The sequence below is a fragment of the Dermacentor albipictus genome, chromosome 6, assembly GCF_038994185.2.
Source record: "Dermacentor albipictus isolate Rhodes 1998 colony chromosome 6, USDA_Dalb.pri_finalv2, whole genome shotgun sequence".
Taxonomy (NCBI): domain Eukaryota; kingdom Metazoa; phylum Arthropoda; class Arachnida; order Ixodida; family Ixodidae; genus Dermacentor; species Dermacentor albipictus.
The window spans coordinates 112,727,842-112,740,616 of record NC_091826.1 but is presented as its reverse complement, the minus strand read 5'-3'; the positions used below and the strand labels follow the sequence as shown (position 1 = coordinate 112,740,616).

Genomic DNA, 12,775 nt, shown 5'->3' with positions numbered 1-12,775 from the left:
AAATTTAACGGTGATCTACCAGGTTTGAGAAGTGGAACCAAGCGGCTGCATTTCCATTCACGTGGAACCAAACCGTTGCGCCAAGACTCATTGTAATGGTTTAGTAGCATGAGTCGTGCTTTCTTCCCAAGATTTGCGAGCGCCGCATAGGTAACGCCGTCCGGCCCAGGTGACGAAGAGCGCCTGCAAGTCGCCAGTGCCGCTTCAAGCTCCTCCACCGAAAACATTACATCCATGCGGGAATCCCGTGGCACAGGAGTGGCACAAGGTGTAAGTGCGCGTTGAAGCTGCCAGTTGGCAAGTCTTGAGCAAAATTCTTCAGCAACGTCTATTTCGCTACGACCTTGGTGCGAAGCGATGGATTTGAAAGGAACGCGCTGTTGCGGTGACACGCGAAGTCCACGCATGGTTCTCCATATCTGAGATAATCATTGACGTGGATCCAACGACTCACAGAAACGTTTCCATCTTTGAGGTTGTAGTGCATTAAGGGTTCCCTGCACAACAGCTATATGATTCATAGCAACCATTCTATACCGAACTAAACACTAAACGTATATGTCAATGCAAGTTGAGTTAGCTTTCATTTTTTAAGAGTTGCACGTACCCAGAACCTTCCTTCTTTTGCAATGTTACTGTGAGATTTAGTAGAAAGACGATTTGTAATAGAATATAGGCTTATGTTATTCAGTATTGAATTTCGCAAGGAATTGACACATATGCATCCAAATAAATATGTGGCAACAGATGACAATGTATTGGCATGCTTGCCATATTGGAGCAGTGAAGCTGTATCGTCTTTACGAATTTTTATGCATATATTGTTCACATTATTTGGCGAGAATTCTTATAAGGCAAATAAACAGTTCTTTATTCATGGTTGATGATTCATTGAAATATTTCATCTGTTTTAAACGGTGGCCTCCATGAAGGCCGTGGTTACCCTCACTGCCTACAAGGAAATCCCTAGGGGCTATTGGCTGAAGACATATAATATAAGCATGTCTTTCTACCGTCAAAACCAGCCACCCGTTCTGGCCTAGTCAATAAGTTATGCCGTCCATTTTATAACGTTGAGTTGCTTGAAAATGGAAACAGTGCTCATACACACAGTCCTTATTAAATATTGAAGGACCTGCCTTTAAAGTAGCTTTTAAAGCGCATCTCTTAGTCGCCTGTTCCTGCGGCGAGTGCCGGCGTTGCCGCCCTACCCCGTAGCCGAGCGAACGAGCACAGCGATAGATGAGAGCGAACGCGGAGAGCAGCGGGGATTGAAAAAAGCGCCGAGAGCGAAGAGAGCGCGAGCAGGAAAGCGAAGGAAGGGGTTGTGGAGAAAGCGCGAGAAGGAAACCGTAGTGACGCGCACGAGGGGCCTTGCGGCTACGATGGCTACGAGACAGCGCCAGAGTAGTGTGCATCGTCTGGATGGAAACATAGCACTGCATGAGCGCAGTTTTTCCGTGGCGGCTGCTTTGAATCGTGTCTAAGCGTAATCTACGTGCTTCATCTCACGATCTCTCGATTAGCAAGGCAGTCGTGCCACACTTCACTCTGTTTGGAACGTGCCGCACGAGACAGATTGTCCGCGTCAGCCAATGTATCGCGAAATGAAAACGCGTATACCACTGCGATCCAATTTCGCATTAGGTAGTATCGTAATCGTCGGTGAATTTTTTCATCTTGGAGTCCTTTTAGGATGGAGCAAATTTTGAAGCGCCTCTGACAGTTAACTAGCTTAGCGAGGCGTCATGCTACATATTTGTGCCTACAGCAAGAAATTTTACACATACTGATTTATCCTTCATTAATTGAAACAAGTAAATGCACCACTTTGGTACTCGCTTTTAGTTTTTGTAGTGTGCGCGTTGACTTTTTGCTCATACGCCCTTCGTTTAACGCATTCAGATATTCTGTAAATTCTTGGAACAGCTTACATTTATATACACTTCTCTGCAATGTTGTACCCACGGATTCATTTTGTTTCTGGTCACTGTATAGTTGAAGAATGTTGTTTTAGACAGAGTGGAAACATGGATAAAACCGATCAACCACCTATTGACCACAATCTGCGACTAGTTTTGTACAGGACAAGTGCTTTGAACACGATGCTTGGATGTTGTTCAAATTTCCCAGAATAATACATCTACAATATGTAGCATTAACTGCAAACTTCACAATATAACAGTCTAGCATAAAAAAAGAATTGCGCTGAGAGAGAACGATGAGGGGAACCGAAGGGCTCGAATTTTACAAGAGGTCAGCGAATATAAACATTTGTGAATACGAATAGTTTGTGTGTAATATTGATTAGTCAAACGCAGACGGATATATTTACAGCAGAGATGTTTATTTCGGTATAATTAGGTAGGACATCCACACTGACTAGGGCAATACAAAAACAGCTATCAGAAACAATTTATCAGTTTTAAACGCACTGCCATTAATTGTCATTAAAAAACTGCACAAATAGCCTCTCAATATATTCAGAGCCTGCTTGCAAACCCACTTTCCCATAATCAACGCCTGCCTTGTGAATAGCTTTGCAAAAACGATAAATGAATTGTTGCCAGAAAGTATCAAAGGTTGTGATTAAAAAGAACTGCTGGAGGACTTGTGCGCCGTACACACATATATGTGGGCTCGTTGCAAGAAAATATCACTGGTTGTAGCGTAAAATATATAATTGATACATGATTACATTTCCAAAAACACTAAAAGAGAGTCTGCAAGCAAAAATTAATATTTCTCGTGTATGCATTTGCTGTGAAACCAAAAACAATGCTTGCATTGCTGATTTAATTTGTATTGTGTAGAAAACTCTTGTCGTTGGCGACCAGCATCAGAATGTTTTTTGTAAATTTTACCAGCACAGCGAGCAATCGTATTTTGGCACTTATATCTTTTTTACCTGTCTGAGAACGCATCTCCATGATGTGGATCAGTATACACAAGTGCATTATTTTAGCTCACTTGTTTCGGGATGATTACATGAGAAACAAAGATAGCACAGCCAGGAAACTTTCACTGCAGAACCACAATTTACGTTGATGTGAAACTTACGTCCTTATGTGAAAGAATGGATATAGTTGCTTGATGGCTGGGGTACCCAAACGTCCTTGGACTTCATGTGCCAAAATTTTCACCAGCAAACACCCTTTTGGCGTGTACGCCGGATGTCTAAGTGGTGCTGCAGCCCACGTATGAGCTGTGGCCTTGGCTGAAAAATTACGTTGCATAGAGCTGTGGGGGTTGTCATATTGCTTCGCAGGTGCCGCTTGCGATGATGTACCTGTGCGTGCTCCTCTTCAACATGCTCCAGATGGTTGTCAGCTTCGAGCGGTGCCTCGAGTACTCGCTGCTTCCAAAAGAGGTGAGAGTCAGACACACGCTGAAACGAAAAAAAATTGTAGGTGGTACACTCGTACCTTAATCCACGCATCGCTAAAGATGGAACACGAATGAAAGAACAACGGCAGTGTTGTTGTAATGGTTACCTTCCATGTCAGAAATGGTGACACGGCCACATATCCGCTTCAGGCGCAAATTGATACCGTCCATTTAAAATTTATTTTCGCTACGTTTCCTGTATGCTCAAAATTAGGAATAGCGTACAGCTGCAAAATATGTATTAAGAATTTTCAATTATTTAATAAGTTTTCTCAAGCCCACAGAACTTAGACTCCACGCCAGAACTCTCCACAGAAAGATGAGATATGCGAACATCAACTATTTTATGTTTAGCATACATGGCAGGAACCTATCCATCCACTTGAAAAGTATGCCTGATTTAGAAGCCAAAAACTATGAACAATCTACATGAAGATGCACTGACAATACTAGAACCCTTTACACATAGTGTTCAACCTTGCAGCATATGTTCAATCAAGAGCGCTTACTGTGTATGCCACACATATTAAATATACTTGTTTAGTTGGGGTAGAACATATTACATACATTACATAATAAATGTAATTTAGTTGTGGTGCAACAAAGAGCGTCGCAAAAGCTAACGTTTCAATAAGGCTACTTGTCAGTCTTCTCGTTGAAACGTAGGCTTCAGCAACATTCCCTTTTTCTACCACAATTAACCACTTCAAGCCTCCATCTTCCTGTACCTTTTTATCGTGATTTAGATTATTTTTGCCCAAAAGTTTGCTTTTGACACTAGCTTAGCGCGCACAATTGTACAGACAGCTCCTGAAGGCGGCATTATTATTAGTCAAGACCCCCTGATGGCAGCATGCCGTGTACAACTTTCGTTGAAGTGCGCCGTCCCTATTTAGGCGCTTATAAGCGCACAGTATACGTTGCAAAATCGCGAAAACCAGCTAGAAGGGGCTAGGCTACAGCGCCCGTTGAAAGGCAGCAGTGACGTTGTCGGGACCTCTATTCACTTCGATGAACATGGCAAAAATACCATCCCGCTTTCCGTGCCTAATCGGCCATCTCATCGAAATGCTATTGTCCATTATTTGCCTTTAGTTCGTGTCGGCCAGTAGCTTTTTCTCCGCTTTAGTAGCGCTTTCAGTTCAGTGCTGACACAACACTATCACTGCTTCCATGACAGCTGCCACTGTTTTTGCAAATCAAGCTGTACGAGTGTGATTAACATTTCTGCTGTAGACTAGCATAACAAACGTTTATGCTGATGCACAAGCACACAAAACAATCACCTTTGAACATGCAAAGTACACATCCTAAATAAAGTGTGCGTACGACTGTAATGACGAGACGCCTTTTAACGTCGTCGTTGGCGGTCACTGTATCATTTCCGAGTGCTTCTCTCTGCTTCGTATTTTTCAGCTCGACGTAACGGAAGACTTGACCGAAGAGAAGAAGGATGCTCTATTGAGCTCCCTCTCAGACTGGCCCTCCGATGGCGCAGTCGAGTTCAAAGGCTACTCAGCCTCGTATCGACCAGGAATCCTGCCTAACGTGTTGAGCAACGTCACCTTCACCGTGCTGCCCATGGAGAAGGTACGCCGTTCTTTCGAACTTTGGAAAGAAATTCTTAGCCACAGCTCTAGTTCAGTGCTACGTAACGCGAAGCATTGTTGTTTTGAAGTCGAAGGGCACTTACGAACCATGGCAATTTCCTGAAGCGAGACGCACACCACCGATTGGGAAGATTAAATATTTATATGGTAGTGCCTTCCAGATTAATTATCATGGGCGATTTTATAATTTTGCAGGTTTGGTTGAATCATAAATATGTGTATCACTCGACATGAATACCCAACGTCCATCGGTTCTGGGGTTGTGGTCTTGACGCTTTCTTCACCGCTGACAGCACTAGTGATTTCACTGGTGAATTCAACAGTTAAGGCGGAGCAAGCCAAATGTGCGTATGCTGACGTTACTACGCCCGCGCGTGAGAACTCGGGTGCGCTATCCCTAAAACTGGAGAGCACATGTGCCAAGTGATTAGTGATTGCACACTGTTTTATAGACGCTCTGTCGGGTCTCATGATGACATTGAGCGCTAAATGTTTCATAACAGCTGTGCGTTCCAAATGCTGTCCTAAGTCGCTGTTTGCGACGGTGCTTTGCAACACTTCGGGATCGGCCCACAAAAAATGGTCAAATACCGAGCGAGAAAACCGATTTGCATTCGACAAGACTGGTTCGCATTAAAAAGCGGGAGCGATTTCGCGCACAGTCTGTGCACTGGTACGTGCTTTTCACTTTTTTTTTATTCAGAACGTTGAGTCTTCCTTGCTTTAGCATTATACTGTGCACGCTCTCTTGTTTCCACTTTCGGTGGAGACGCGCTTTCAGTCTCCTCATTTCTCCTACATAACAACCGTAGTAGCCGCTTCTGAAGAAAGATAGGCGAGATGGATGGATGAATGGATGGATGGATGGATGGATGGATGGATGGATGGATGGATGGATGGATGGATGGATGGATGGATGGATGGATGGATGGATGGATGGATGGATGGATGGATGGATGGATGGATGGATGGATGGATGGAAGGATGGATGGATGGACGGACGGACGGACGGACGGACGGACGGACGGACGGACGGACGGACGGACGGACGGACGGACGGACGGACGGACGGACGGAAGGATGGACGGACGGAAGGATGGATGGATGGACGGATGGACGGATGGATGGATGGATGGATGGATGGATGGATGGATGGATGGATGGATGGATGGATGGATGGATGGATGGACGGACGGACGGACGGACGGACGGACGGACGGACGGACGGAGGGGTGGATGGATGGATGGATGAATGGATGGATGGATGGATGGATGGATGGATGGATGGATGGATGGATGGATGGATGGATGGATGGATGGATGGATGGATGGATGGATGGATTGATGTTATGAGCGTCCCCTTTGGAACGGGGCGGTGGGTTGCGCCACCAAGCTCTTGCTATTATACTGCCTAATGGCCTACCTAGGTTAAAAAAAGAAAAAGAAAGCACTATGTACTCCCACAACCAAATTTTCTGATCCGCTATTACGAACTTTGCTTTTGTACCTCTCCGTTTTTTGTCGTTTCCCGAATTTCCTTCTACCAATCCTCCAATCGCCTCTTACTAATCTATATTGCGGACATTCTTACTTTTCCACTCTTCTCGCTGAACCCAAGGGCTTCAAAGAGGCCAGGGGTGCCTTAATCGACCGCTGGGAAGACGTCCTCACATTCTAATAAAACATGCTCCATAGTTTCCCTAGCTTTATTGCCGCAAACACATGCTTCTTCTTCCTTCTTATAATTCGCTTTATAGGTGCGTGTTCTAAGGCATCCTGATCTCGCTTCGAAAAATCATGAGCTTCCCTTTGAGTTATCATAAATTGCTTCACGTCCCAAGCGTGCCTGCGCGCTTTACTATAGACTCAATAAACGTTTTCCCAATCTAATCCAATCTTTCCTGATTTCGTTTTTTCCTCTTAAGTAGTTACTCATGGCAGGTTTCTTTTCCAATGCCGCCACTCATTAGATTATTTCAGCCTCTCCAACTTTCCGCTTGACGTTCTTTGTTCCTGTGTTGCCCATCCTACAGGCCGCATACTTGCTGGTAAGCTTCCTAGTTCTTTTCCTCCACTGTGAATCAATGTTTTTTCCTGTACAGATATCTCAACAGTCTCCCAGCCCATTTACTTTCTTCCATATTCCTCAGTCGTTCTTCATACTCAATTTTACTGTGAGCTTCCCTCACTTCAAAACCAGTCCAGCCCATATCACCCTGCACAGCTTGATTTGTAGCCTTCCTGTGAACGCCCAATGCGAGTTTGGCATGCACCATCAAGTGCATGTTGCGGTTTAATGCGTAACAATGTACAGGGTATCTCGGCTAGCTCTTGCCAAGGCCTAAAAAATCCACGCGGGCATCACGAGAATGCAATCACATTAGTTTTTCTTAGTTCTTTCCTCTTGCACAACTGAAAATACCTTTATTGTTAGCCTAAGTAATTAAATAACAAGAAATAAATTGTCATTTTTTTAAGTATTGCTTTAATAGAAAAACCGTCAGTGGGGAACGTCCCATGACCCCGTATTGAGAAATATTAAAATAATTTTTTCCGTTATAATAGGCGCGGTGATTTCAAGATTTTCACGTGGTCAAGAAAGAGAGCGAGGTTCGAAAGAGCACCACGCGAATACTCACGTGCGACGACATAAGTTCCCTCAAACATGCTACCAACAAATATTCGATGCTGCCCGCAGACCTAGTAGACTGACAGAAATTAGTGTGCGCATGTTAGAAAAAAAAATAATATTGCGCCGCCACCGCCACCTACAATAGGCTGACATACTTATCAGGCAACATAGGCCGCAAGCAAAAATGATAGGCTATGGTCCCACCCACCGTATCCGATACATTACCATCCACCGCCAAAACCCTTCGCCATTTAAGCTGTCTGTCAACAACAAACATGCTGGTAGAGTTTCAAGAATTACTCTGCGTTATTTCTAGTACATCAAATAGATGCATTAGTCTCGTTGTTTCAGTAAACAATATATCTAAAAAAGAGAGCGGAAGCCGAGAACACTATTTGACCCATCTCTGTTACTCAGTTCCTCTTCATGAGTCTTTGGTCTGCGTGCAGCATGGATCATTGTAGTATCTTGGTAGTATGTTTGAGGGCAATAATGTCGCTGCGCGGGAGCGCCTGGTATCGGGGTACATTCTGAAATCTCGCGCGCTTTCTTTGCAAACCCGGAAGACTTAAAAACCACGGCACTCATCAGGGAAAGAAGTTGAATATTTCTCAACCGGGAAGCTCTACAGCTTGTCCATTGAATATTTTGCTATTAAATAGTGCTTTATAGTTTGTTGCTTAACTATTGGTAATTTATTAGCTCAGCTCATACATTAAAAAAACCTTCAGTTCACCAAGAGAACAGTGAACGATAATAAGTTGGTTGCATTCTCTTAACGCATACGTTAATTTTTAAGAGGTGCCACAAGTGAGCTCAATCGACTTGTAGGAGACATGATTGTAATTCTCGTCATTTAACTTCACGATTTCCGATAGTGCTTCCACTATCGCCACCGCCTATTGTATGCAGGTAGCAGCAATGTTTTCTGAGCACGAGATCTCACGGAACAACAATTTCTTCAGAAATTAATATACCTCTAAACTAAAAGACGCAACAGATACATAGCCATACGACTCGTCCCGCGTTGTACGTCTAGATATCAACGTGTGCGGCGTATGCGCGGGGAAACTCGACTGTTTCGTGAATAAATTGGTCCGAAAACTTTTGCAGTCAGCTGTACTTCTCTTGAATGGTGAAAAGTTCACTGAGCAGTTTTCTTCACGTCATTTATGAAGCCTCTCTAAATGGCTCTTCGAACACCGCCACCACGTGACCTGGGCCGCTATTTTGTAGGGATGCCTTATGCCTTATTCTATGCCATTCTTATCATCCACCACACACGGCCGCCTGATCCCGTTGATAATGTGGGTAGATCGTCGCTGTGACCACTGGCCAAGCGCGAAAAGCCTGAAAAAGCATAGAATCGGAAAAGGCATCGCTACAACATACCGGCCTTGCTGGACCAGTGATGCGCTTTCATGGACAGATAAAACGCTGGCATAGGTGAATAAAACGCACGTGGACAAGCGAACAGATATTAGTTGGCATGTAATAAATGATGGCTCAACTGAGTTTTTCAACTATAACGCGAGCGGTGGTGCACCGCTTGAATCGAAAATAAGCCGCATTACTCTGTAATGCCGCCAAATCACGCAACAGAGGACTTGGCGTATGAATTGTTCGGTTCTATCTACCCAAAACGATTAAAAATTTACTTACAGCGATGAAACATTTATTGAGCTGCGTACTCAGCCTGAGTGATCGCATAATTGCTATTTCTGGCTCGCAGGAACTAAACATAGCCTTCCACACTACCCATGCTAGCTGAACTTTGGCTGGATATTGAAAAGGCATGATATTTACAATAAGTTCGTCAATTATCCGGCAGATTCTCAAAGAAAAGGTCGACTTAAGGTTAATGTAAACCGAACAGACAGTCACCTAAAGGTCGAAAAAAAACATACTTTTGTGAGCAATGTTGTTTATTGCTTCAGAACAAACAGCTTGAATCACCCTCGCTCGAAAGCTGCACAAATGCAAGAGAATTTAGCTGCAAACCTAAGGTAAACACATATTATGGTAGTACAGCGAAGCGCACTATCTAATTCGACTGTCCGAGTAATATTGCCGGTGGAAGCAACCAATACCTCGCTTCCTAAGCGCTGAATCTCATCGAACGGTTATAGGCAAATTATCAAAAATAAAAATAAGGGAATAACGCCAATAAATAAGTAAGCTGGCGAGAACTGCTGCGCACTTACTGGACATTACTGGCTTTACATTACTGGAAATTACTGGCTTTCTTTTATTGCTAATTTTTCTCGCTTTCAAAGAACACGTACTCGCCTAGATATTGAGAAATGCCAGACAAACAAGTTTTCACAATCTTCCTAGTTCAACGTGACCTTACACAATATTGCGGCCACAAGATCGGGCTGTTCAGTCACTGGACAGTTTTTAGATTTCTATAGCCCTTGCGCGCGCAATAAAAGACCAAGTCGAAAGTGCCTGTGGGCAGAAAGTTATGAAGAGCTACGCGGGTTACGTACGCATGCTGTCTTTTGGACCTAGCGTTGCCGCCTTTGTGTGGCTAGTGTGGTTCGGCAACAGCATAGCCGCGCCGAGGTCTCCCAATTCGATCCGACTTTCTGCCTCACTACTTCCTTTCCATGGCGATTGCAAAGCACTGGCGCTACAGTCGGCTTTCGCTTAGACTCATCTCTCCCATACGACAGAGTGTTCACAACTGGGCTGCCTGATCTGACGCTGCTAGGCTCAGACAAGTACAAAACACTCGAAAAATATTTAGGACAAAATACTAGATATTAGGCAAAATAATTACGCAGTGAAGTATTAAATAATTATATTCGGAAAGTGTCAGAGGTCTACAAATTACTAAAAAAGGGGGGTCCTTAGTTTCATTCAAGGTACTTTCAAAATACAAGACACTCCACAAACAAAAGAATGTCTCCAACTTGTTCGCGGACCTGTGGTGCGGCAAAAGATTAGGGACGGTGCAATCAACACGAACAGCCGCACACTCCCAATTAGTTTATTGCCAGAAGCAAACAGACTATCGCAGCTAAGTCATGCCCAACTTTTAAAAAATTCATGTGTGAGCTACGAAAATGCAACCAATTTAGTATTCTTCGCTGTCCTCTTGGTCAACTCAAAGTATCTTCTTTTATGCCTAGGTAGTTGAATAAAATAAATAATCAGGCAACTTTTAAAGTATTAATTTAAAGCAAAATTTTCCCTGGAGATCTCGTAGTGGCCCTCATTTGAAAAATATTCGGATAATGTCTTTCCATAATCATAGCTGCTGTAATTCTAATTTTTCCTTAACTGCAAAGTAAGTACGTTAGATTTAATAACGTACCACGTGACTACGCAATTAAGCGCAGTTACAGTGTCCTCAAAAATGCCATCAAAGAATCATCAATGCTGCACGTAGTTCCCAAGGCCAGAAGAGGTCTTAGATAACAAAAATGAATCGAATACAATCGTCTTCGCTTCCACTGTTGCTCAGAGATCTAGTCGGTTGAAGCAGCACAATATGCAAAAACACTTACCACCCTCATCGTCAGCCTATTTTCACGTCCACTGCAGGACGAAGGCCTTTCCCTGTGATCTCCAATTACCCCTGTGTTTTGCTAGCTTATTGCAACTTGCGCCTGAAAATTTCCTAATTTCATCCTGCATAACTCCATTTTGTTTCCTTTATTCTCCATTACAATATCGGCCATCCCCGTTTGCTCTCTGAGCCACAGCGCTCTGTTGCTGTCTCTTAACGCTATGCCTAATATTCGTTCTGTCGCTCTTTGCGCGGTCGTGAACTTGTTCTCGAGCTTTTTTAGTAACCTCCAAGTTTCTACCTCTTACGTTAGCACCGGTATAATGCAATTATCGTACACTTTTTCTTTTCAATGACACTGGTGAGCTCCCAGTCAGGATATGCCAATGACTGCCGTATGCACTTCCAACCCATTATTTTTCTTTAAATTTACTTCCCATGATCATGGTCCCCTGTTAGTAATGTACTCGATAAACCTACTCCTTCACAGACTCTAGAGGCTTACTGGCGATCGTGAACTCTTGTTCCCTTGCTAGTCTATTAACCATTATTTTTATCATCTGCATATTATTCATGAGTCATGCCCTTACACTTTCTGGGTTCCTCAATAATTTGTTGTAATTCGTCCCCATTATTGCTGAACAGAACAATGTCTGAAAACCGAAGGTTGCCGAGATATTCATCGTTGATTTTCACCCTTAAGCGTTCCCAGTCTAATAACTTGAATACTTCTAAGTATGCAGCAAATAGCAATGTAGAGATTGTGTCGCCTTTCCTAACCCCCTTCTCGATTTTTCTTGTGGAGAAACAAGATAGCTGTGGGATGTTTGTGTATATTTCCCGAGGTATTCCCGTATACCTCCTGTACTCTTTGATTACGCAATGCCTCCATGACTGCTGGTATCTGTTCTGAATCAAATGTCTTTTCATTATCTATGAAAGCCACATAAATAGGTTGAACGAGAATAAAGGGGGTTAACCGAGGGGCCCCATTTTTATTAATCATATCATGAGAAGCCAACAAATAAAGACGCCAAGGAAAACATAGCGGAAATTATTTCGGCTTACTAATTGAACTAAACAAATGATGAATTGGTGGCAATGAAAAGGGATGAAAAGGAAACCTACCACGGGTGGGGAACGATCCCACGTCATCGCATTACGCGTGCAATGCTCTAACCGATTGAGCTACAGCGGCGTGGTTTCCCCATCCACTTTCTTGGGTATTTATATCTTACGACCAAATCGTATGATCAAGGTGAATGCATGCGCACCAGCGGGACAATAACCACACAGGCATTGCACCAGAACATTGATGTTCCTAGGGAAGAAACAAATACTTCAATCTTTTATCGCCAATACAGTGCAGCTGATTAGACCCCGAGAAACCGATGCTGACAGATACGGTACAATCTGTAACTAGCTAAACCAGTCTTAGTTTCGCTTGGTACGAACTGCAAAACAGGAGAACATGCTTGAAGCCGCAGAGCCTAGACAATCTATTGTTTTTGCACAATACCATGTAATTTTTGCGTTTTATTGGCCTTTGCATGGTCCTACTCTTGTGGCATCGTTCTCGCGTGCAATCTTTTTCTGTGACTGCACGTAATTTAAGTGTATTTTCTATCT

General features: G+C 43.5%; 1 protein-coding gene across 1 annotated transcript in view; it reads left to right on the top strand.

Moving 5' to 3' along the window:
* LOC135913318 (multidrug resistance protein mrp-7-like) overlaps positions 1-12,775 on the top strand; it is a 174,934-nt gene that overhangs the window by 135,441 nt on the left and 26,718 nt on the right. The window contains exons 22-23 of the mRNA XM_065445913.1: positions 3,269-3,370; positions 4,804-4,977. Of these exons, the coding sequence (XP_065301985.1) occupies positions 3,269-3,370; positions 4,804-4,977 (276 nt within the window). The remainder of the gene's footprint in view (positions 1-3,268; positions 3,371-4,803; positions 4,978-12,775) is intronic.